Below are 27,404 nucleotides of genomic sequence, written 5' to 3'. Positions count from 1 at the left end.
GCGACTAACAGCTTGCTTTCCTTTTAATTGAAATGAAGCAGAAGGGGAGGGGGAACCAAACCACATACAACCCACAGGCCACACTTTTCCTCTCCTCTTTCAATATAGTACACTTGCCTCTCCACACTTGCAAGTTTGGATTATTCACTAATGTTTTTAAAATGTTAAAATGTTATTTCTAGGTCCTCCAGAATTACTCTTTACTCAGCTTTTGCTGGATGTTATTCATAGAGTCATGCTGGAGGAGCTAGGGATTCCTCTAAAGAACACTTCTTTCAGAATCTCTGGTCTTTGATTGTGATTCTATGTTGTGCTGGAGAACCTAGAGATTCCTAGGGAGGTCAAGATAATAGAAGGCCCAGAAAGTATAGCCAAAGGTAAGGGATATTGAAAGCCAAAACCAAGGTTACAACAATATCTGTTATAGAACTCCAATATGATGATGACAATGTTGTCTGTGCGCATTCAGAAGACCTACAAGCCACTCTAAACACCTTCGCAGAAGCATACAAGAAGCTTGGCCTGTCACTGAACATTGAGAAAACCAAAGTGCTCTTCCAGCAGTCACCAGCCAATCCCTCTCCAATGCCAGAAATACAGCTTAATGGTGTAACATTAGAAAATGTTGACAATTTTCGCTCCCTTGGCAGCCACCTCTCCACAAAAGTCAACATTGACACTGAAATACAACACCGCCTGAGCTCTGCGAGTGCAGCATCTTTCCGAATGAAGCAGAGAGTGTTTGAGGACCGGGACATCCATAGGGATACCAAGGTGCTTGTCTATAAAGCTATTGTCCTCCCAACCTTGCTATACGCCTGTGAGACGTGGACTGTCTACAGCCATCACATCAGCACTGCCTCCAGAAAATCCTGCAAATCTCTTGGGAAGACAAGTAGACAAATATCAGAGTGCTGGAAGAAACAAAGACCACCAGCACTGAAGCAATGGTCCTCCGCCATCAACTCCATTGGACCGGCCACGTTGTCTGGATGCCCAACCACCATCTCCCAAAGCAGATGCTCTACTCCGAGCTCAAGAATGGAAATGGAATGTTGGTGGACAGGAAAACAGATTTAAAGATGGGCTCAAAGGCAACCTTCAAAACTCTGGCATAGACACCAAGAACTGGGAAGCCCTGGCCCTTGAGTGCTCCAGCTGAGGTCAGCTGTGACCAGCAGTGCTGCAGAATTTGAAGAGCACGAATGGAGGGTGAAAGAGAGAAACGTGCCAAGAGGAAAGCGAATCAAGCCAACCCTGATTGGGACCACCTTCTACCTGGAAGCCGATGCCCTCACTGCGGGAGAACATGCAGATCAAGAATAGGGCTCCACAGTCACCTACGGACCCTCAGCCAGTACACTGATCCTGGAAGACTATCCTACTCAGACTATGAGGGATCGCCTAAGTATTGGGAGCCATAGTTCAAAACCACCTGGAACGCCATACAGTTATTAGTCCTACTTTCCAAATGAAAGACAAACATAAAAGCTGTAACTGACGGCATAATTTTAGTTTCATCTGGAAGTGTCTCTTATAATAAGTGAGCATTCAGAATAAAAAACTGTAAAGAATTAACCTGATTACTTACCATATAAGGTTTAGGATTGGATGCAGTTTGGTTTACTTGCCAGATACTTAAGAATCCCTCTCCATCGGCTACGCCACACTGCATAAAAAAGACACATTTTTCTTAATAACATTTGTGATTTTACTGAAAATGTTCCAATAGCGGTTGTCTGCAATTAGGGCATATATTTCTAAAGATATCTGATACGCTAGGCTACAGATTTTTCTTTTTTACTTAGATATGAATGTTAATTTTCAGAATTTTTTATAAGGAACATTTAAGAAAACTGCAACCATCATTCTAAACAAGTAATGGGTTCGGGTTGAGACAAAATGGACCTGCACTCCAACACTGTCTGGAAGGCTAAATATTCCACATCCCTACCCTATGCAAGCACATCAACGTTTATCATTAAACTGTTTATTTTAATACCGCTAATATTTAATTCTATTTTAATGTTTGTATGATTTTGGGGATTTAAATTGTATTATATCCGTTTTACTTTATGTCGCTTTGAGTCTGTTTCCTGAACAGAAAAAAGTGGGGTATTATTGTTATTATTACAAAATTGATACACAACAAGATTAGTACACAGCAAACAAGATCCTATGGATCACATGTCGGACCCTTCCCAAGTGTATTGTCGAAGGCTTTCATGGCCGGGATGACTGGGTTACTGTGAGTTTTCCGGGCTGTATGGCCATGTTCCAGAAGCATTCTTTCAAAGAGAATGCTCCTGGAACATGGCCATACAAGCCGGAAAACTCGCAGCAACTTACTTCCCAAGTGTCTAGGACTATGTGATGTCTCAGCAAATAATGCATGCAGGTCCAAGTAGGGTGGCCTTTTACAGCTGACAGATGGTAATTTTGTCAGTGCCAATTGTTTTCAAATGCTGGCCAAGGTCTCTAGGCACTGAACCCAGTGTGCCAATCACCATTGGGACCACCTTTATTGGCCTGTGTCACAGTCTTTGCAGTTTGATCTTTAAATTCTCGTATTGTGTAAGCTTTTCCCGTTGATTCTCATCAATTCTGCTGTCGCCTGGGATTGCAACATCAATGATCCATTATTATTATTATTATTATTATTATTATTATTATTATTATTAGAAACACAAAAAGATGAGTTCACAGCAAACAAAATCATTCTGCTGGCTGTTGTATTGGATCACACGTCGGACACTTCCCAAGTGTCTAGGACTGTGTGATGTATTGTCAAATAATGCGTGCAGATCCCAGTAAGGTGGCCTTTTGCAGCTAACAGATGGTAATTTTGTCAGTGTCAATTGTGTTTAAGTGCAGGCCAAGGTCTTTAGGTACTGCACCCAGTGTACCGATCACCACTGGGACCACCTTGACTGGCTTGTGCCAGAGTCTTTGCAGTTCGATCATTAAATCCTCATATCGTGTCAGTTTTTCCAATTGTTTATTATTATTATTATTATTATTATTATTATTATTATTATTAAACTTTATTTGTACCCCGCTAGCATCTCCTGAAGGACTCGATGCGGCTTACAAAGGCCAAGGCCTCAACATAACAACAACAAACAATAACAATGCAAGCAAATTAAAAACATAAGCAATAACACAACAAAACATTACACTATTACACAATAAAATCAGGGCCGGGCCAATGATGGGTACAGGTGTGCTGGGTGTGTGAGGTGGTATGTTGGAATTCTGGGCAGCTGCAATGTGCAGAGAGTATTAAACTCTAATAAAGTTCTTCTGGGACAGAGTGCTGGAAGTTACCCTATTCTGGAAAGGCACATCGGAATAACCAAGACTTCAAGTTCTTTCTAAAGACTGCCAACGTGGGTGCTACTCTAATGTCTTTGGGGAGGGTGTTCCGAAGTTGGGGGGCAACCACAGAGAAAGCCCCGTCCCTCTTCAATCCTGCTGTCACCTGGGATTGAGGCATCGACAATCTATACTTTGTTCCTTAACATGATTGTGAGGTCAGGAGTCTTGTGCTCCAAAACTCTGTCAGTCTGAATTCAGAAGTACCAGAGTAGTTTGACGTGTTCATTTTCTGTAACTTTTTCCGGCTTGTGATCCCACTAGTTCTTTGTCGCAGGCAGATGGTTTTTGTGGCACAAGTTCCAATGGATCATCTGAGCAACAATGTTGTGCCTCTGCTTGGAGACTGTCTGCGCGAGCTTCTTGAAGCAGCTGAGAATGTGATCTATTGTTTCATCTCCTTCCTTGCAGAGTCTACACTTGGAGTCTGTCGTTGACTTTTCAATTCTGGCTTTGATGGCATTAATATTATTATTGACACAAAACCACAGTATGTCACAGCAAACAAGATCTCTATGCTGGATTTCGTATCACAAAATCACAAGTCGAACACTTCCCAAGCGTCTAGGACTGTGTGATGTATTTTCAAATGATGCGCGCAGATCCAAGTAAGGTGGTCTTTTGCAGTGGACAGATCATGATTTTGTCGATGTTTATTGTTTCCAAATGCCGGTTGAGATTTTTTGGCACGGCACCCAGTGTGCCAATGACCACTGGGACCACCTGTACTGGTTTATGCCCGAGTCTTTGCAGTTCGATTTTGAGGTCTTGATAGTAGCTGAGTTTTTCCATTATTATTATTATTATTATTATTATTATTATTATTATTATTATTATTATTTGCTGCCCCCTGCCACACATTGCTGTGGCCCACATGGTGGTTCTGTGTGGGAGGTTTGGCCCAATTGTATCATTGGTGGGGTTCAGAATGCTCTGTGTTTGTAGGTGAACTATAAATCCCAGCAACTACAACTCCCAAATGTCAAGATTCTATTTTCCCCAAACTCCACCAGTGTTCACATTTGGGCATACTGAGTATTTGTGTAGTTTGCTCCAGATCCATCATTGTTTGAGTGCACAGTGATCTCTGGATGTAGGTGAACTACAACTCCAAAACCAAAGGACACTGCCGACCAAACCCTTCCAGTATTTTCTGTTGGTCATGGGAGAACTGTGTGCCAGGTTTGGTTCAATTCCATCGTTGGTGGTGTTCAGAATCCTCTTTAATTGTAGATGAACAATAAATCCCAGCAACTACAACTCCCAAATGACAAAATCATTTTTTTTTGAGTGAAGGACAAACATTGGGTTGTTAGGTGTCTTGTGTCCAAATTTGGTGTCAATTCGTCCAGTGGTTTTTGAGTTCTGTTAATCCCACAAACGAACATTACATTTTTATTTATATAGATTATTATTATTATTATTATTATTATTTTACTGACATTATTTACTATCATTATTAACTATGACATTATTATTATTATTATTATTATTATTATTATTCCATGGTATTATTATTATTATTCCAATTATTATTATTATTATTATTATTATTATTATTATTATTATTATTATTCCATGGTTAATAATGACATTATTATTATTATTACCTCTGAGTAATTATTATTCTGCTGCATACAGCAGGGTTCTGGAATTTTTAGCCATAGTCTTACACAACTTTGTGGAGTTTTTCTTCTCTGTCTATGTTGCAGAGATGTACCACCTCTCCCTGCTTCTTGTTAAGTAATTATTATTATTATTACCTCTGAGGTACCTCACTACCTCTGAGGATGCTTGCCATAGATGCAGGCGAAACGTCAGGAGAAATGCCTCTAGAACATGGCCCTATAGCCCGAAAAAACCCACAAGAACCTTATTATTATTATTATTATTCCATAGTATTATTATTCCATGGTAGCACTGTAGGTAGGGTTCCATGTTGAAATGGCCATTCACAGCCAGAAAAGCTATGGAAGCTTATTCAAACAACAACCATGGTTATAAATCAAATCCTTCAGTGTCTCTTTTTATAATGAAATAGAAGAACAAGTTTTCCTGCAAAAGTCAGGAAAGTCAAACTCTCCTAATGTGAAAACTATGATGGAAGAATACTTCCCCCAACTTGGCAGGTTCTTCGTTGATGGAGTGACTGAGCAACTGAGAAGATGTGCGTTTTGCTCCAGCCCAATCCCTGCAGCATTTCACTTCCTAATTAGCGTCATGCTCTCTAATCCGTAACATCAACAGTCGACCTTTTTCACGCCCCTTTCTTCTTCCTCACTGTGCATAGAGGAGAGCAACATTTCCCAACTGGGTCCATATGGAATTTTTCATGAACCACTGCTCTCACTTTAGGAAAGTAATACCAGGCATGAAAAAAAGTAATTATAGCCATATGTCTCTACAGGAAGAGAAGAGCACTATTAATTACAAGAACAGAAGGGATAGTCCTGCTGCTATGTCTATCTCAGAGATAAGGAACATCTCCTGATGTTGCTGAATGGAGATTCCAACAATTCCTTATTATCGATAAGCTGGCAAGAACTAATGGGAGCTGGATCCCGACCAAATGTGGACAACAAGAAGCTGGGAGAGGTGGTACATCTCTGCAACATAGACAGAGAAGAAAAACTCCACAAAGTTGTGTAAGACTATGGCTAAAAATTCCAGAACCCTGCTGTATGCAGCAGAATAATAACACAACATCTTAAGATACTTCTGGGAAGCCCTCAAACATGGAAGAGGTCTTCTCCTCAGATGTTGTGACCTAGCATTTGGCTTCAGGAGACTGCAATACACACACACGTGCACACACACACTCTCGAGTATAAGCAGAGACGCCTAATTTTACCACAAAAAACTGGGGAAATGTATTGACTTGAGTAAAGCCAAGGGTGGAAAATGCAGCAGCTACTGGTGAATTTAGAAATAAAAATAGATACCAAAAATTACATGAATTGAGGCATCTGTAGGTTAAATGTTTCTGAATATTTACATAAAACTGTAATTTAAGATAAGACTGTCCAACTCTGATTAAACCATGCTTCTAACCTTCTTCAATGTAAATGTGTGTTTATGTATTCTTCCAATAATAATAAAGGGAGCAAAATAATAAATGTAATAATAATAATAACAATAATAATAGAGTAAAATAATATAACTGTAATAACAGAGTAAAATAATAAATGTAATAATAGTGAAGTAATAAATGTAACACTAATGGAGTAAAATAATGTAAATGTAAGTCATGCCGGCCACATGACCTTGGAGGTGTCTACGGACAACGCTGGCTCTTCGGCTTAGAAATGGAGATGAGGACCACACCCCAGAGTCAGACATGACTGGACTTAATGTCAGGGGACTACCTTTACCTTTAATAATAATAATAGAGTAAAATGCAATAAAATAATAATAACAACAAAGTAAAACAATCAATAACTTTTACTCAAGTAGAAGCCAAGGGGGGCTTTTTCAGCCCCAAAAAGGGGCTGAAAAACCCGACTTATACTCAAGTATATAGGGTATATATATTCAAGTCTCCTGAATATATATATATATATAGGCTTTATATAATTATATGATAGTACTTTAATGTGTTTATATTAGTGTATTATTGATGTGATGTTTTTTAACTATTGTGTATGAACTCCCTTGTTGTAAACCGGCCTGAGTACCCTTGTAGGAGGTGAGAAGACCGGTATATAAAAGTTCTCTCTCTCTCTCTCTCTCTCTCTCTATATATATATATATAAATAAAAATAAAAATAAAAATAAAAATAAATAAAAATGTCATGCTAGTTTGTGGGATTAACATAACTCAAAAACCACTGGACGAACGGACACAAAATTTGGACTCAATACACCTATCAAGCCAACAATTGAGCATCACTCATAAAGCAATTGAAAAACACAGCGGAAGATTTGAAAAGCCAAAAAAAACACAAAACATTGCAATGCATGCGCAAAACCACACACACACACATACACAAACACACATATACACACACATATATATATACACACACACACCTATCTATTTTTCTATTTCAGTATATGTGTGTGTGCATGTATATGTATGTATTTATGTGTGTGTGTGTGTGTATCTATCTATCTATCTATCTATCTATCTATCTATCTCCATCCATCCACCCATCATTCCATCCATCTACTCTTTCTTCTCTGAAGATGGTACAGGATTACAAAATTTATGACAATTTTAGAAGCACAATTGGAAGCACTCACCTTGTTGCCCTGAGAATTGAAATACAATCTAGTAACCCTCGCATTGCCTGCTTGACGAAAGCACACCAACTGCTGTGGTCTCGTCCATTCAAACATTCGAACACTACCATCCTGAGCACCTGTAAGGTCTGGAAAAGAGCCACATGCGCACTCGTGAGAGGCCAAGGTATTAACAACAAAGAAATGGAAGAAAGAAAAATGTTACGGAAAGTTAACTAAACACATACTGTAACCGCCCCACACACTGTGCAAATTTGGATTACTTACAATACTGATGGACTGGATGAGAAGTCATTCGTTTCACATTATTCAAATTCCGCTTGATGAGCTTCATGCAAAAAAAGGAGAAAAAAAGAGAGAGAAAGGGAAAATTTTACCATCATTTTTAAAAAGAAAGGATCATTTATTAGGATATTTAGGACACTGAATCTGCCTAGACTTGGATTTGGTTTTACCGGCGTGTATAATCTACTGTGTAATGAATTGTATAATGTGCTTTAATGATTTTAAATGTTTTAACGGTTTTTAATGCTTTAATTGTACTTCAAATTGTTTACTTGTTGGCAGCATTGTATGATGCTTGTGTGAGGCCGCCCTGAGTCCTCCTTCTGGGGGGGGGGGGGGGAGTGCCTGAAATAAATAAATAAATAAAATAAATTTGGGCTTCAGATGATATTTGGGTTCCAGACTGAAAGCTACAGTATTAAGGATATTAAGTATATAGTATAAAGATGGAACTGAACCAAACCTGGCACACAGAGCCCCCACGATTAGCAAAAAATACTGGAGGTCTTTGGGGAAATTTTGCCTTGATTTGGGGGAGTTGTCGTTCACCTACATCCAGAGAGCATTGTGAACCCAAACATGATGGATCTGGACCAAACTTGGCACACATATCTGATATGCCAAAATTTGATTACTGGAGGGGTTTGGAGGGAACTGACCTTCCTTTCTGGGACTTGTAGTGCACCCACAACCAGAGAAATGGTGACCTTCACCGATGATGTACCTGGACTAAATCTGACACACAGACCCCCCATGACTTCAACCACTGACTTCAACCACTGATGGGAGTTTCAGGGGGTTAACCTGGCATGATGTGAATCGTAGTTCACCCACAAACTTATTTATTTACGACATTTATATGCTGCCCTTCTCACCCCGAAGGGGACTCAGACTGGCTTACAAGACACATATACATACAATATATTATATTATTAGCATAGTACAATATCAGTATTAAATATTACTATATTGTACTGTACCATTATATTGTAATATTAGTAATATTACATGTAATATAAAATATATAATTATAGTATAGTATTATTATTATATTGTATTACATTATCATATAATATAACATACACACACACATACACACACACATATATAATACATGTAATATTATATATATATGATTAGCACCTTTATTGTTTATTTATTTATGACATTTATATGCCGGAAGGGGGCTCAGAGCGGCTTACAAGATACACACACACACACACACACACACACACACACATGCAATATATTATATTATTAGCATAGTACAATATCAGTATTAAATATTACTATATTGTACTGTACCATTATATTGTAATATTATTAGTAATATTACATGTAATATAAAATATATAATTATAGTATTGTATTATTATTATATTGTATTACATTATCATATAATATAACATACACACACACACATATATAATACATGTAATATTATATATATATGATTAGCACCTTTATTGTTTATTTATTTACGACATTTATATGCCGGAAGGGGGCTCAGAGCAGCTTACAAGATATATATATATATATATATATATATATACACACACACACACACACACACACATGCAATATATTATATTATTAGCATAGTACAATATTAGTATTAAATATTACTATACTGTACTATACCATTATATTGTAATATTATTAGAAATATTACATGTAATATAAATATATGATTAGAATATCATTTTGTTATTATTAGCATTATATTGCTGTACATTATAATATTATAAATATTACATGTATATACAATATTTTATATTATAGTACATTATATTATATTTTGTTATGCAGTTTGTTCAATTTAAAAAATGACATCTTCAAATAACCTGGGCAATTTTAGTTTACAAATAATTTAGTATTTATTGCCATCTAGTGGTCATTGCACCAAGACAAAACATCTGATTGTATTACAAAGGATTAGAAGCCTGGTGTTCTTCAATGTGTGTGAACTGAGACCCATGGCGATCATCTGTACGAGAAAGGCTGGCTTAGAACAATATGAAAAGCCCAAATGACGTACAATACCAGCTCCTGTACTGGTCTGCCCACTGCCTAACCACGGCATCGATGATGTCACTGAAGACGTCGGCTGCATTTGAGCCACCGCAAAAGAGGCTGTGCTCGACTGGGTGAGTGTCGTAGTGGAACCCCGAAAGTCAACATCATCTGAACTGTAAAAGCAAAAATAGAGCATTGTAATTCTTCATCTCTGCGGTCATTTTAGAAGTTAACTTGTCATCAGGCATTGGGATGACATTGGTAACAATGAGAATGCATCTATTATTCAGCTGTAGTGAACTGAACACATTTAAATACTAATAATGTTGGTCCTTGAGTTATTCTGTATGCCAACTGCTAGTTAGGCTTTTTTTTCAGTTGAAAATAGAATTGATATGCTAAATAGAATCAATCATAAAGACAAAGAACACGGAGGGGAAATAAACTAACTACTAGATAACGCTATCTTAAGAAAGACTAAATGACCATCGGAAAGAAGAAAGTCAACAATATTTTTGGTGGTTTTCTTTCTTTCTTTTTCTTCTTTCTCTCTCTTTCTTTCTACTTTACTATACTATACAGTGGCATAGACACTGAGAACTGGGATGCCCTGGCCCTTGAGTGCTCTAGCTGGAGTTCAGCTGTGACCAGCAGTGCTGCAGAATTTGAAGAGGCACAAATGGAGGGCGAAAAAGAGAAACATGCCAAGAGGAAGGCACGTCAAGCCAACCCCGACCAGGACCGCCTTCCACCTGGAAACCAAGGCCCTCACTGCGGGAGAACATGCAGGTCAAGAATAGGGCTCCACAGTCACCTACGGACATACTGCCAGAACACCGACCTTGGAGGACCATCGTCCTCGGACTACAAGGGATCGCCTAAGTAAAGTACTATACCTGTTTCCCCACTTTCAATGTTAAAATATCCCCCTTTCCCCCCTCCCTTACTATTATTACTTTTAATATACTTTTTTCTCTTTTTTCTATATATATATATATAGAGAGAGAGAGAGAGAGAGGTGTTTCTCTCTTTCCTTCTATTTTTTCTTTGTTCTTTTTTTACATTTCCTACTTTAGTATATATGATATTGTTCTCCCACTTTCAATGTTACAATATGCATTTTCTTTTTCATTTCTTTAAACAAAACCCTAATAAAATATATATTTTTTAAAAACCCTGCTAGTTAGGCTTGAATTACATGCAAAGCAGAAGGCCATCTGACCTTTTTGATTCTCTGTCATACTCTTCTCCAATCCATATATATGACTGTGCAGCCAAGAGAGCAGAGACATCAAGTTCTTGTACGTCGTGTGTCGAAGCTAAAACTATTTCACTGATGTTTGCCTGCAAAGCACAAGGACAAAAGTGACACCTTAAGCCCTGAGACCAGTCATATAGCCGAACATACTCTCCCCTATGAACCATCAAGGCTGTTAAAATCTTCTGGAGGAGACCTGCTCTCGGACCCACCACCCTCGCAATCGCGGCTGGTGGAGACGAGAGACAGGGCCTTTTCTGTGGTGGCCCCTCAGCTATGGAACTCTCTCCTGATTGAGATCAGATCTGCCCCCTTCCTCCTGACCTTCAGGAAGCTAGTGAAATCCTGGCTATGGAATGAGGTATTCCCAGAATGATGGCAGAGACTGGCAATTGACTAAAGTTACTGACCACATATGCGGACTGAGTGGGACATGATTTTATCTTGTCAAACTGGCTTTTATGTATTTTAATTTATTGTTGATGTACGATGTTTTAGATTGTATTGTTAGCACTGAATCCTTGCTCTTAGCTGGTCTGAGTCCCTCTACGGAGTTAGAGAAGATTGGGATACAAAAGTTTTAAATAAATAAATAAATAAATAAATAAATGAAAATAATGCTAGGTAAAAGACCAGTAAAACATTACTTGACATAACTTTAAATGTAACCCATGACCTACCTGTTAAGTGACCCAGAATGCAAACTCTTTCCCTTCAGTCTCATACCCCACTCCATTCTTCTCTGTCAATATCTATTATTCTAATTCCTATTCCATACACATCAACCTGTTAAAATTCTGGTTGAATTTCTCAGCCAGCCAACCCCAAGATTCCATTTTCTCTTCTTCCCAAAACACTGCGAACCTTCAAGGTAAAGATTTCCCTTTGACATTAAGTCTAGTCATGTCCAACTCTGGGGACATTTCTAAGCCAAAGAGCAGACATTGTCCATAGACACCTCCAAGGTCATGTGGCCGGCATGACTGCATGGAGCGCCGTTACCTTCCCGCTGGAGCAGTACTCACATTGGTATGTTTTCAAACTGCTAGCTTGGCAGAAGCTGGGCCTAACAGCAGGAGCTCACCCCCCCTTCCTGGATTCAAACTACCAACCTTTCAGTCAGCAAGTTCAGCAGCTCAGTGGTTTAACCCGCTGTGCCACCTTGGGCTCCTATTATGCACTTTATCTTGCATAATACTCACAATACAAATACGACAGTTGAATGAAAAGCAATGCCTCCACCTTCGTTACTTGGGTTTGGATGGGAATATTTTAATAAATCAATCGCAGAAATAATCCTTAGAATGTGCTCTTTAAAAACCACTATTCACTTTTCCACATAATCAGCAGACAATTGGATACATTTCTGAAGCTGTCACGGAAGAAATCCACACTTGTATATAAACATAACAACACTCGTACAATAGTCCAGAACACCGCAGGGGCCTTACCTTATTAACAGCAAATGCCATTATCATATCAGATTCTTTATGAATAATTTTTGCTCTTCCTCCAGGATAGCCAAGCTCTGCTTCGACCTAAAAAAAACATTAACACAACATACACTGAATGACTGCATTCATCTATTTAGACTGGCATGAATAAATGGAAAATGATACAAAGAAGAAAGCAAAAAGAAGTTTAGTAGATATGGCATTCTTCCAGAAAGTACGAGAGTTGAATGAAAAGTAATGCCTCCATGTTCGTAACTCCTCAACAGATGGCAGTACTGGTATGCGGCAGGTGCTGGGTTGTTCAGTAGCCTCTCCTGTACAGTTCCATTTTGGCGGGAAGCATTAGCATTGAACAGTTGTGTTGTTAAAGTGTGAAGTATGGAGCCCTGCGCAGACGGTCGGTCAATGCGACTTAAGCAATGTGCAATCATTGAATTCTTGACAGCATGTGTCACCTCAACATCTTTAAACATACTTGCCCAATGATGCACAGTACTCACATCACAATCACCATAAACGGCTTGCATGCTCTGATGAATCTCCTTTGGGGTGACACCTTCTGCTGTCAAGAATTCAATGATCACGTTGCGCAGGGTTCCATACTTCTCACTTTAACAAAACAACTGTTCAAAGCTAAGGCTTTCCGCCAAAATGGAACTGTAGAGGAGAGTCTACTGAACAAGCCAGTACCTGCCACATATCAGTACTGCCATCTGTTGAGGAGTTAAGAAGGTGGAGGCATTACTTTTTCATTCAACCCTTGTAGTTTTGTACCTTTGTACTTCTGGAAGCCTAGCACACAAATCAGTGTACAAGTGAATGTTCTAATGTGTCAGTGCGATCCCAGCTATAGTGTTCATTGTGTTAATAGAAAGATCAAGTATTTGCCAGAAAGGTTACACAGAGCGTATTATTTTCTCTTTAGCAAGCGAGAAAAAGGAAATACAGCCCGATAGTAATATCTTTAAGCTGCTGATAGATTTGGGAGATGGGATACTACCTTGTTTTTGTCTTCTGCTAGGCTGTTTTGTGTGACCTGCTCCGCACGGACTTCTACAGACTACACCACACCACAGGGCCACAAACACAAAACACATGCACAAACAAATATATAAAAAAAATGAATGAAAACATTCCGAACTTAAACGGACCCCCTCTTATGCCAACTAACAATAATTAATGCATTATCTCTTTATTTTAGGGATGGGCACTTGGATTGTTTTGAAAGCAAGGTCTTATAGAGGAATAGAAATACTTAAGTAGACCAAGCGCAGCAAAGGACGACATGTGAGGACGGATTCTAATTCTAAACTATATTGTAAAATTAATATTATATTTTTCGAGTTGCCCTCTCACACTGACATTTGGCTATGCTGTTTGTGGTTGATAGAAGTTGCTGCTCAAAATACACAGTGGGGAAGGCTGAAATAATGTAACACATTGTTAAACCAAAATACAGCAAGAAGAAACACTATAAAAAGCACCAAAAAGAAAAAACCATTTCAAGACAGAAGGAATCTCAATCAATGCTGCCTTTTGTATACCTCGCTTTGCTTCCTCTTCTTTGTAAATGTATATCGGATGAAAGTATCTTGTAGCAATTCCTGCTTCACCAGAAAATGCCAGAGTCTCTTTGCAGGCAGTGCTGAATAATCTTTTGATCTAAACAAAGGAAGAGGGGGAGAAAATGGCATTATTGTAATATTCCTCACTCCAACATGCAAGAAATGCAACAGGGTCACGCAAGGCACACATATCACACGGAAATGTTGTATGTACACAATTTATCAAAGTGTATACAATAAGTTCAGAAGCTGTGCAGAATTCAAGGGGTATTGCTAGAACCGAACTACAAAGAGTCTTGCAAACAAAGAATATATTTGATTTGGTCCTTACAGACCACACAACACTTCGATGCACCACACTGATGAACGAAGCATACATTTAACTATCCATTACCAGATTTCATAAATGTTTTTAAGAATAGGATCACATTCAGTTCTATTCATACAGTTTTATTAACCAGAAGCATAATGAATTGCTGTTCAATGAAGCAGTGATAAATAGTATTGGTTGGGAATGGAATTTTTAAACTGGTCACTAGGCATGGATAGAGTCGCGTCAGATAACTCGTTGGTCGTAATACTTTCATTAAAATTATCTTTTTGAAGCGATATCGAAGCTTTTTAAAAAACCGGAAGTCCCTTTGCCCTTCCGAAGTTTTTTCCGCCATTTTTGTTACGACTCAGGAAGTGAGTAGGAAATGATTCAGCTTTTCCTCGCTTCTGGTCCATGGCTTTGGCTCAAGCCAGAGGAGCCAGTTTTAAACCAGAGAAGGAAGGAATTTCCTGGCCTCGGCTCAAGCCAGAGAAGCCAGTTTTAAACCAGAGAAGGAAGGAATTTCCTGGCCTTGGCTCAAGCCAGAGAAGCCAGTTTTAAAGCCAGAGACGCTAGTTTTAAACCAGAGAAGGAAGGAATTTCCGAACCTTGGCTCAAGCCAGAGAAGCCAGTTTTAAAGTCAGAGAAGGAAGGAATTTCCTGACCTCGGCTCAAGCCAGAGAAGCCAGTTTTAAAGCCAGAGAAGCCAGTTTTAAACCAGAGAAGGAAGGAATTTCCTGGCCTCGGCTCTAGCCAGAGAAGCCAGTTTTAAAGCCAGAGATGCCAGTTTTAAACCAGAGAAGGAAGGAATTTCCTGACCTCGGCTCAAGCCAGAGAAGCCAGTTTTAAAGCCAGAGAAGCCATTTTTAAACCAGAGAAGGAAGGAATTTCCTGGCCTCTTGCTTTTCCCTGCTTCTGGAGTAAAACAACTACTTTCAAAGTAAAGACCACCCAAGGAAACAGGAAATAACACTTTCAAACCATTAACGAAAGGATTCGGAAGTCTTGGAAATTTCAAAAAGTTTTGAAATGTTTTTTCTGTGAAAATCGGAATTGACTTTCGAACCGAACCCCTTACATCCGAAACTAGTGAAGGAAAGAATTTCTTCCACTTGATTTTCCCCGCTTCTGGAGTAAAACAACTACTTTCAAAGTAAAGACCACCCAATGAAACAGGAAATAACATTTTCAAACCATTAACGAAAAGATTCAGAAATCTTGGAAATTTCCAAAAGTTTTGAATTTTTTTTCTGTGAAAATCAGAATTGACTTTCGAATCGAACCCCCTACATCCGAAACTAGTTATGAACCATTTTTTTAATCAACCAAGCCTACTGCCCACATTATTGAAAAACAAGAAAAATAAAAGGCAATTAAGAAGTTATTGTCAATGTAAAGTAATTTGTGTATTAACAGTGTTCTTAATAACCAAAATAATGTTCACTGTTTTTAAATAACAGTGATCCCTTTAGATAAAAACATAGAGTATTATTTCTTTTTTGAAAAAAACCCCAAACCCTTCATACTTGAATGGTGTGTTTTCAGGGTCAACCATTGCTTTTATTCGGGCCGCAGCAGCTCCACTTCCCATTCCAGATTCAGGGAAACAGGTATTGATGTAATTTGGTGGTGGGCCTTCAAACTGGTCCATTCTTTCTTGCAGGAACTGCTCCCAATTCTCCAGATTCTTGATCACCGCAATGCCCAATGGCGATGTAACAGGAAGCTCTAAATCAGCAATCAAAAGTTCAGCCTCCATTCATGTAACGCAGTATGTACTAACAATAAAACATTCCCTTGAGGCAAAGCAAAAGCTCTGTGCAATTCTTTACATTATTACACTCTGTGCTGTGTGCTCATGGCACTTCTGTGGAGGAATGGGTCTTAATAACTATAGAATATAATAATAATAATAATAATAATAATAATAATAATTTATTTGTACTCCGTCACCATCTCCCCAAAGAGATTTGTGTGGCTAACAAAGCACTCCAAAGTGCCACACATACAATAAAAACAATTGCAAAGACATAAAAGCAACAAAAACATAAGCAGGTATCAATAAAATATCACATAATAAAATTAAAATTCTGAATTCATAAAACGCAGTTCAAAACTAGTTGAACAATGAACCCAGTGCCAAAATGTTGCTGCCAAGTCCTTAGACTAACCCTTAAAATCTACTCAAGATCAAAGGCTTTTAGACTGGATCAGGAAAGCTTCAAGAAATAGGGCTTGCCTAATCTCTCTAGGGAGGGCATTCCAGAGCCGAGGGGTCACCACCAAGAAGGCCCTCTCTCTCGTCCCCAACCATGTTTGAGATGGTGGTGGGGCCGAGAGAAGGGTCTCCCTGGCAGATCTCAGAACCCGTCCCGGTTCAGAGGAGCAGATGTGGTAATGAAAATAGGTTGGACCTGAAGTGTACAAGCTTTATAGGATGGCTTGCACACATCACAAAAACTTCCAGTTTCTATCTAGAGATGTAGAGGAGCACGGGGACCGCTGCAAAGCTTGGAATGCTTCCTCTAGGTATCTACAATACCCAGAATCCTTCAAGTCCATACTGGCTGAGGGATTCGGGCATTGTAAGCATACATCCAAGCGCTGGGAATGTTTTCTTAAAGGCTGAGACAAAGAAGTCAAGAAGAAACAGACCAAAATGTCAGGCATGGCTTGGAGTATGTCCTAGAGTTGTTTGCAGCACACTGGGAACAAACAGAAGAGATAAAATTTTACTACTATTTATTAGTCATGGGCCTGGTAACTGTTTCAGCCGTTTAATTCGTGTTTTCGTACCGTTTGTTTCATTTGGATGGCACAAAACGGTACACACCCCTCTCGTACGGAGATATCAGTGAAATGAAAGGAAAGTGGGAACATTAACCATTTGGTCACCTGATTTTTGACACCTGGATGCAGGCCTCGGCAAGCGCAAGCACTTTGGGCCTGCAAGCCACACATGCACTCTCTTTCCAAGGAGAGTGCGTGTGTGGCTTGCACACCCAAAGTGCCCACGGAGCACCGAGCGCCTCTTACTCAGCTGCAGGCCCTGGCATGTAAGAGCGCTTTGGACCTGCAAGCCACACATGCACTCTCTTTCCAAGGAGAGTGTGTGTGTGGCGTGCAGGCCCAGAAAGCACCCACACCTGCCAGTGTTTAAAACTGAAAGGAAGGGGAGTGTGGGAAGGCCATCTATGACGGGTATTTTTAAAGTAAGGTCCGTTTTGTTGTAGACACTAGTAGTTCGCGCGCATACCGCAACGAGCGCGTGCGTCGTGTACCGGCATGCCTCGGGAACAACTGTCCTCAGTTTCCGCTCTGTAGCTAACCTGTACGGTTCTGTTCTGTGATTTAAAAATGTTTAAGACTATCAACTCACCCTCCGCATGTGAGGTTCGCTCAGTGATACGGTTTTTGTCAGCAAGGAACCTGCCTGCTGCAGAAATTCATCGACAGATTTGTGAAGTGTACGGTGATACTGTTATGAGTGAGAGCAAAGTGCGTAAGTGGGTACGACAATTCAAAGATGGCCGCGACAACGTCCATGATGAGGACCGCTCCAGTCGCCCTTCTTTGATTACAGACGATTTGGTGGCTTCAGTTGAAGCGAGGATTTGTGAAGAGGGTATTTTAAAATTGGTTCAGAGGTATGATAAGTGTTTGAACAAACTTGGCAACTATGTCGAAAAATAGAGTGAAGTATGTACTTTCTGAAAATAAATTTACTTTTTTGAAATAAACTTTCGTTGTGTACTTATGTTCAAATGGACCTTACTTAAAAAATACCCCTCGTATTTCTGCCAATGGGACAAAATATTTATTTTTTTTTGGACCTGGGATGAAAAAGCTCACTTAGAAAGGTGCCCATTTTTGGGAGAGGTGCTCAAAAACAAAAGTGGGGCCTTACGAATAAAACAAACAGAAATGGATAGTGATTCTATACAAATGCACAAGGCTACTGTTTACTGAGAGGCCTTTTGTCTGCAGAATAAAAGGTTTTTACTAGCATTGCAGACAAAATTTGAGGGTTTCATCCTATGAAAGACCGGGTTAATTCCTTTTTTATCTTATTTAAAGACCTGGGAAAAATGAACCTGCTTACTTAGGCTTTGGTAATTAACTTATGCATATTGTTTTGTTTCAGTTTTCTACATGATTCTAGTTTTGGTTTAGCATTCAGGTTTTAACTATCCAACACTAACTCCATAAATGTTGCATTCGGAGATACCTGTCAGCTCAATACTGTGCCAATTTCTCTTCTTGATGTTTGGTGTTTTTGTTTTGCAACTGAATTAATTCTGTTACAATTAAATCAGGAGCTTTGGGTGCCATTTATGTAAAAAAGGTGGTATGCTAAAATATATTTTTATCAACCCCATTTCAGTGGGTTGTTGTGGGTTTTTTCGGGCTATATGGCTATGTTCTAGAAGCATTCTCTCCTGGCGTTTCGCCTGCATCTATGGCAAGCATCCTCAGAGGTTGTGAGGTCTGACCTCACAACCTCTGAGGATGCTTGCCATAGATGCATACAAAACATCAGGAGGTCATTAAGTAACCCCATTTCATTAAGTAAGACTTGTTTTTGAGCACTGGAATACATCATCCAGCTCATTCTCAGGGTTTGTCCCTTCATACAGAAAGCTGTAAAAAGTGAAGGCCCACTCACCAGATATTTCTAAACCAGCAATGGGGAAAAAGGTCTTCACATTTTGCAAAGTAAGTTTTACCATCGCCAAATGGATAAGCGCCCAGCTGTGGAAAAGACAGAAGTCTTATAGAGCGCAGAACAAATGCAAAATTATACATTAATTCTCTTTTAGTCCAATGACCCCAACCACAATTATTAAAGCTGAATTAGGCAGAAGTAAATTATTGACAAATTATTAACCAAAAGTCAACTTCTACACGCGTTTTGTCAGAGGGAAGTGCCTTTGATTTAGTACTTTACTAGCAGAAGAAATTCATAGGGTTGCATCCTAAATTAGCAAAGCAATAAGGGTTTAAAAGATGCATATATACAACATAGAATCCTAGAGTTGGAAGAGACCTCATGGGCCATCCAGTCTAACCCCATTCTGCCAAGAAGCAGGAAAATCGCATTCAAAGCAGCCCCGACAGATGGCCATCCAGCCTCTGTTTAAAAGCCTCCAAAGAAGGAACCTCCACCATACTCTGGAGCAGAGAGTTCCACTGCTGAACAGCTCTCACAGTTAGGAACTTTATTTTATTTATTTTTATTTACTGTATTTGTATACCACCTTTCTCAGCCCACAGGCGATTCAAGGCAGTTTACAAGGCAACAATTCAATGCTCACAATACCATAAATATAATGAAAAACATTAATATATAATGTAAAGCCACAACAGAATCAATACAAACATAAAAAAAGTTCTTCCTAATGTTCGGAGTGAATCTCCTTTCCTGTAGTTTGAATCCATTATTCCACATCCTATTCACCAGGAAAGCAGAAAACAAGTTTTCTCCTTCCTCCCTATTTTTTTTTATCGTGTCAGGAGCGACCTGAGAAACTGCAAGTCGCTTCTGGTGTGAGAGAATTGGCCGTCTGCAAGGACGTTGCCCAGGGGCCGCCCGGATGATTTGATGTTTTGTCATCTTTGTGGGAGGCTTCTCTCATGCCCCCACATGGGGAGCTGGAGCTGATAAAGGGAGCTCATCCGCCTCTCCCTGGATTCGAACCTGCGACCTGTCAATCTTCAGTCCTATGACTTCCCCTCACATCTTGATCCCTGGCCCTCATCATGTCTCCTCTCAGCCTTCTCTTTTGCAGGCTAAACATGCCCAGCTCTTTAAACCACTCCTCATTGGGCTTGTTCTCCAGACCCTTGATTATTATTATTATTATTATTATTATTATTATTAACTTTATTTATACCCCGCAAAATCTCCCGAAGGACTCGATGCGGCTTACAAAGGCCAAGGCCTTTGTCATTTAATTTTTTATTCATCTCAGTAATGAAAAGAAAAATCAAATTACAAAAATGGATGCATCTACATATTAATTCTCATTTTAATTGTCATGACTCATTGCTATCAAATATTGGGAGTTGTAGTTTGGTGAGGCACATCTTTCTTTGGCAGACAGTCGAAAGACCTTGTAAAACTGCAACTCCCAGGTCTTGGCACTTAAAGTGCTATCAAACCCTCTCAGTACTCCAGCTTACAAGCATCACAGGTTTCTCCTTTTGATACGGTGCGAGACCAAAACAGATCGCTGGCCTACAAAATAATCATATTCCGCCATAAGCCTCGTGGAACATTTACTTTCTGATCCTAAGGTTATTCATCCCAAAGATTCACTATGTTCAATGATGTAATTCCCAGCTCATTTTACTGAGGTTCACAAACTGCATTTACTGGAACGTATACACTTGGATATCCTACAAATGTTGCTTCGAATTGCAAGATGGGTAAACAATGGGATGCAAAAGTATAGAGTACATTAAAAGGACAGTCAAAGAGACTCTTCATTGGAAAGAATCTGCAACGACAGAATGCCTCTCTATCATTGCAGTTCTGCTTTTGTCGTGTGCTACCTGTAAGAGTTGGCATCCTTGTGTTCCAGGATCTGCGTATCAGAAAGGAAAGCATCATCATCCTCATCTTCACTATGGATGCTTTCATCAGAATCATATATCACACCACTGTCTGAAAAAGGAAGGAATGGCTGTAAAGAGAGGACAAAATGAGATATCAAAATAGGCTTTTCCATATCATATGTTTACAAGTTATTGTATTTCACACAAGTAAAACAAAAACAAAAAAACATAGGAATCTTTGACTGGAAGGAGATGGAGTCGCTCCCTTGACTTCAAGTTAACGAAGAAACTGTAACCAGCCTTGTCTTTTTAAAAAGTGGTATATCTTTACATATAATATACACAACAATGCATATACTGTGTTGCTGTGAGTTTTCCAGACTGTATGGCCATGTTCCAGAAGCATTCTCTCCTGACATTTCATCCACATCTATGGCAGGCATCGTCAGAGTTTGAGAGGTCGGTTGGAAACAAAGCAAGGGAAATTTATACCTGTGGAATGTCCAGGGTGGGAGAAAGAACTCTTGTCAGTTTAAGGCAAATGTGAATGTTGCAGTTGGCTACCTTAATTTAAATATTTATTTATTTACTATATTTATATACCGCCCCTCTCAATCCAGAGATGACTCGGAGCGCTTCACAAATTGGCAACAATTCGATGCCTCAACAATTAGCATTTTATGGTCTTGCAGCTTCGTAGCTTCGCTGATTGCTGCCTGGGGAAATCCTTTGTTGGGAGTTGTTAGTTGGCCCTGATTGATTCTTGTCAGGAATTTTCCTGTTTTTTAGTGTTGCTCTTTAATTCAACTTTAGAAGTCAGCCATAGCTGAGCACCTGATGAACCAACCTAGACACAGCACAGTACTTGAGAACACAGAAATGCTGGACCATCCTGACAACCACCATATCAGACTACAAAGAGAAGCCACTGAAATCCACAAGCATGTGGACAATTTCAACAGAAAAGGGGGATACCATGAATCCCCCCCCCCCACATACAGTTTCACTTTTATTATGTTTATAGATGTGAGAAAGATGACATGGGATCTACATCCAACTATGACTCAAATCTTGCATGGCAAAATGGAAATGTCCACAAGGCTAAAACAAATTTGGAAAGAGAAAGGAACCCTGGGATGTCCATTTTGGAGAAAATTTGGAGGAAACCATGAAATGAACAAAATCTGGCTACATATTAAATCAATCAGGGCCACCTCCCAACAAATGATGCCCCCAGGCAGGAAAGAAGCTAGGCTTTGAAGCTGCAAGACTATACAATGCTAATCAAGGTGGCCAATTGCAACATTCACACTTGCCTCTAGCAGACAAGAGTTCTTTCTCCCACCCTGGACATTCCACAGATATATAAATCTCACTTGCCTAGTTTCCAACAGACCTCACAGTCTCTGAGGATGCCTGCCATAGATGTGGGTGAAATGTCAGGAGAGAATGCTTCTGGAACACGGTCATACAACCCAGAAAACTCACAGCATCGCATAACCATATTGGAAAGGAAGGAGGGGTCTGTGGCTTTCCAAATGGTGTTACGATTCCGACTACTGTAAGCTATAGAGTTAGCAAAAATAGTCTAGCAACACTGATGTGCTATGCGTTCCCTACCCTTATTTTAATGACCAAAATGGACAAGTTTATGATACTCAGAAGAATCTACCTTTGCGACAAAGTAGTCTAACATGCTGAGTTCTGGGGGGATGAATTTTTCTTTGTACGACGGTCTTTCTGCGGGGACAGGGGGAGGGACGACGCTGTCTTTCACTGGTCTCCCGGGCACCAACATCCTCATGTTGAATCTGCGACGGTGCTTATCCATTTCTTCGGAAGGAACCGGAGGAGCTGAATGCAGAGAGAGTTCAAACAGTTACAGCTGCACATTGATGCTTTGATGACTCTCCGGACCTTGTGTGCCAGTTCCAATCTTTTTTTTTTTTTTTAAGTGCGAGAATAATAAAAGCTGTTAGATTGAAAAAAATAATAAGACGTGCTAAAACTATTTGCTGCTACATCTAAAATTCATACCATAAAAATAACTGTAATCTTCAGACAGACCCTATTCAAACAGGACTGCTACTTCCCTGGTGACAACATTAAGAGTGGCAATGATTGGAAAGCTTGTACAATTTGCAACTTATGTGATCCTCCAGCCAATAATCATATGGGATTCTGGAAGTTATAGCCAAAAAACAGATTTATTTTAGGCTCTGCTGTTTTTAAATAGTTTTAAAATGTTTTTAAATTGTGTTAGATATTAGCCTGTTCTTGTAAGCCACTCCGAGCCCCAGGGGAGTGGCGGCATATAAGTTCGAATAATAAATAAAAAATCAAGCTATAACTCAGGGTTGTTGTAGGTTTTTCCGGGCTATATGGCCATGTTCTGGAGGCAATTTAACTCAGCTATAAGCTATAACTCAGTCAGAGGACATATAGTATCTGGGGCAGTGTGAAGGGGAGGGGGGCAGGGGACAGTTCCATCTTGTCTCCTGTGCTATTCTAATAATATAATGTAATATAATACATTATATATACATATAATATTTATAATGTTATAATATAATGCAATATAATACTAAAATAATAATAATATATTATCATTATCATTATATATTTATATTACATGTAATATTACTAATAATACTACAATATAATGGTATAGTACAATATAGTAATATTTGATACTGATATTGTACTATGCTAATAATATAATATTATTTGGGAGTTTGGGAATGATCCTGGACTAACTGTTGAGTCTGGAAGCCCAGGTCTCGGCGGTAGTCGGGAGAGCTTTTGCACAATTAAAGCTTGTGCGCCAGCTGCGCCCGTACCTTGAGATGTCTGACTTGGCCACGGTGGTCCATGCTCTTGTGACATCCCGAATAGACTACTGCAATGTGCCCTACGTGGGGCTGCCTTTGAAGACTGCCTGGAAGCTTCAACTAATCCAACGGTCGGCAGCCAGGTTGCTCACCGGAGCAACGTACAGGGAACATAAAACTCCTTTGTTACGCCAACTCCACTGGCTACCGATCAGCTTCCGAGCACAATTCAAAGTGCTGGTTTTAACCTTTAAAGCCCTAAACGGTTCTGGCCCAAACTACCTGTCCGAACGTATCTCCTGCCAAGAACCATTACTAAGTTTAAGATCTTCAGGAGAGGCCCTGCTCTCGATCCCACCACTATCACAAACACGGTTGATGGGGATGAGAGACAGGGCCTTCTCAGCAGTGGCCCCCTGCTTATGGAATGCCCTAGATATATCAGATTGGCCACCTCCCTCTTGTCTTTCAGAAGGAAAATCAAGACCTGTTTATGGGACCAAGTGCTTGATCAATGAGCAGCAAGTGGAAGAAGATCACACAACTTATGGCAATGAATTGACCCGGACTGGATTTTAATGGACGTGTCTTAATTAATTGTTTTAATTGTTGTTTTAATGTTTAATATTTTGATTGTACTGTGGTTGTTTTTATGATGCTTTTGTTAGGCCGCCCTAACAAGAGAAGGGCGGGGTATAAATATAGGAAATAAATAAAAAATACAGGGTTAGTCAAAATGAATAGGCCAATAAGAAAATTAATTGTATATCTTATTGGCCTATTCATTTTGACTAACCCTGTATATCTTGTAAGCCGCACTGAGTCCCCTTTGGGGTGGGAAGGGCGGCATATAACTGTTGTAAATAAATAAATAAATAAATAAATAAAGTAGTAGAAATACACTTGTTTATAATGTAGCCTTTTCAAAGTGCACATCACATTATGATGGTGCTTCAGTAATGGAAAATGTAAAGAATGCATATACAAAGTTGGATTTCCCCGCTTTTCTTTGGCTAGACAGCCCTGAAGATTAAAGGTAAAGGTTTCTCCTGACATTAAGTCTAGTTGGGTCCAACTCTGAGGGGTGGTGCTCATCTCCATTTCTAAGTCGAAGAGCCAGCGTTGTCCATAGACACCTTCAAGGTCATGTGGCCAGCATGTTACCTTCCCGCAGAAGTGCTGCCTATTGATCTACTTGCGTGCTTTTGAACTGCTAGGACGACTGGATGAAATAGAATGACTGGACGACGAGATGGATAATGTTTTTAATTAGGAGATGCAAATGGCTTATGTTTTCATTATTTTTGTTTGGTTTTATACTATGTATTAATGTTTTAACTGTTTTATGATGTTCTTGGGCATCGAATCATTGACTCTGTCAACCGCCCTGAGTCACCTGAGGGCCAAGAAGGGCGGTATACAAATATAATAAATAAATAAATAGGTTGGCAGAAGCTGGGGCTGACAGCAGGAGCTCACCCCACCCCCCCAGATTTGAATTGCTGATTCAGCAAGCTCAGCTGCTCAGCGGTTTAATCTGCTGCGTCACCAGGGGGCCTGAAGATTACACTTACTTTATAAGAAAAGTGCTCAAATATAAAGTACAGGTCTTCTCTCCAAGACAAGCAAGGCTGGATTTGAAACAGACAAACCTCTGTAACGTTGCTCAAATATTGTCAAATATTTTTAAAAGTATCAGTTTAGAGTCAGAAAGGGGTAGCAAGGAGACTTTCATTGTTCAGCAAACTGTGCTATGCTTGTAATATAATATAATATATTGTATATACAGATAATATTTATAATATTATAATGTAATGCAATATAATACTACCACTAATAATATGATATCATAATTATATATTTATATTACATGTAATATTACTAATAATATTACAATATAATGTTATAGTACAATATAGTAATATTTAATATTGATATTGTACTATGCTAATAGCATAATATATTGTATGTATATATATCTTGTATGCCGCTCTGAGTTCCCTGTGCAGTGAGAAGGCATAAATGTAAATATCTAAAATAAATAAAACTCTAGATTGACTCTAATCACAAGAGGAAAGAAAGAAACATAGTTTGTTGTATTGATACTATATACTTTTCCTCCTCTTTTTAATTTTTTTGAATACTAGTATCTCCAGGTTACTAAAATTTAAAGTGAACAGCTTTGCTGACCCATTTGGATTAGGAAAAAAAAAAATAAGCAGAGCAACTATAAATATGAAAGTCAGCCTCTAAGTCATTGAGAAGAAAGGAGGGATATTAAATAAACAATGTTGTAGTCCAAAATGCCCTTAGTCTCACAGAATATCTGACAATACTTGACCACGGTGAACTAACAGTATCAGCTGATTGGCCAAACTGATTGACTTCCCACTCCTACACACTAGCAGCTTCTGGCTACAGTGCACACCTTTACAGACCTTCATTAATGTCCTTTGTATCACCAGAAACAGGATCAGCTACTAGATTAAAAGAAAGCAATCTTCATTAGAAGGGCAAAAGACATGGCAGAAGTTGAATTTTGAAACCTATTTTGAGAATATAGTTTAAAGAAAGCTGGATGCTCCTCTCCCTTATGTATTAAATATGCTGTCTTCTTATGACACAACTATTACCATATTCACTCGGGTATAAGCCGAGGCTTTCAGCCATTTCGGCTTATACTTGGGTCAAATATATTTAATATTTTACTTTATTATTATTATTATTATTATTATTATTATTATTATTTAACATTTATATAATAATAATTATTATATTTATTATATAATTATTGTTATTACGATTATTAATAGAAACACAACTAGTATTCAAAAATCACACTGTGTCTGCGGTTTAGTATGATGTTGACAAGCTGGAATGTGTCCAGAGGAGGGCAACTAAAATGATCAAGGGTCTGGAGAACAAGCCCTATGAGGAACGGCTTAAAGAGCTGGGCATGTTTAGCCTGAAGAAGAGAAGGCTGAGAGGAGACAGATTGAGGGTTTGTTTTGCCCTGCTCTGGGTTTGTTCACTTAACCAATTACAGAACCACCTAAATGTAGTTTTGCCTAGCCCAAATCTGACTAGTTTGCCAAAAGGTCATAGGGGACCTTGTTGAAGGCCTTACTGAAATCCAGATAAGCTTCATCCATGGCGCTACCTGTGTCTATCCAGCTTGTAACTCTATTGAGTAATTCCACTGAGATGTAAAGTTTTGTCACTCTCAGGGACTTGCTAACTACTCAGGAACTGTTTGGTGTGGAAAGCTTTGATTTGCCTTGGATTGATACTGAATTGAATGGATAGTTGGGCATGTTATTTGAGGAAAGAAACGTTACTTTTTCAAAAATTCTGTTCATCTATTTACCTTCCCTTCCATGATTATTTTTAACAAACCCAACATCTCAATCTGGAAATTGCCTCTATTACAACTCATTCATTTTTTAAAAAAAAATCACAAAGAAAGGGCAAAGGAAGAAACAGAATAGTCTCATAAAAAGGGAAGCA

General features: G+C 39.1%; 1 protein-coding gene across 4 annotated transcripts in view; it reads right to left on the bottom strand.

The window, feature by feature from the left end:
• The window catches only part of DMXL2 (Dmx like 2), a 125,481-nt gene that overhangs the window by 16,515 nt on the left and 81,562 nt on the right, over positions 1-27,404 (bottom strand). Inside the window, exons 29-41 of one of the 4 annotated variants that reach the window (XM_060755281.2) lie at positions 26,336-26,377; positions 22,739-22,920; positions 21,064-21,194; positions 19,175-19,260; positions 16,035-16,236; positions 14,175-14,292; positions 13,631-13,690; positions 12,628-12,714; positions 11,141-11,262; positions 9,941-10,091; positions 7,885-7,945; positions 7,618-7,745; positions 1,592-1,669 (exon numbers count right to left, since the gene is read on the bottom strand). In XM_060755281.2, coding sequence (XP_060611264.2) covers positions 1,592-1,669; positions 7,618-7,745; positions 7,885-7,945; positions 9,941-10,091; positions 11,141-11,262; positions 12,628-12,714; positions 13,631-13,690; positions 14,175-14,292; positions 16,035-16,236; positions 19,175-19,260; positions 21,064-21,194; positions 22,739-22,920; positions 26,336-26,377 — 1,448 coding nt within the window. The remainder of the gene's footprint in view (positions 1-1,591; positions 1,670-7,617; positions 7,746-7,884; positions 7,946-9,940; positions 10,092-11,140; positions 11,263-12,627; positions 12,715-13,630; positions 13,691-14,174; positions 14,293-16,034; positions 16,237-19,174; positions 19,261-21,063; positions 21,195-22,738; positions 22,921-26,335; positions 26,378-27,404) is intronic. The other 3 variants (XM_060755283.2, XM_060755282.2, XM_060755284.2) reach the window with 3 other exon arrangements.

This window comes from Anolis sagrei, chromosome 9 (genome assembly GCF_037176765.1).
Source record: "Anolis sagrei isolate rAnoSag1 chromosome 9, rAnoSag1.mat, whole genome shotgun sequence".
NCBI classification, from domain to species: Eukaryota; Metazoa; Chordata; class Lepidosauria; order Squamata; family Dactyloidae; genus Anolis; species Anolis sagrei.
Note: the sequence above shows the minus strand (reverse complement) of the source record. Positions and strands in the feature narration are given on the sequence as shown.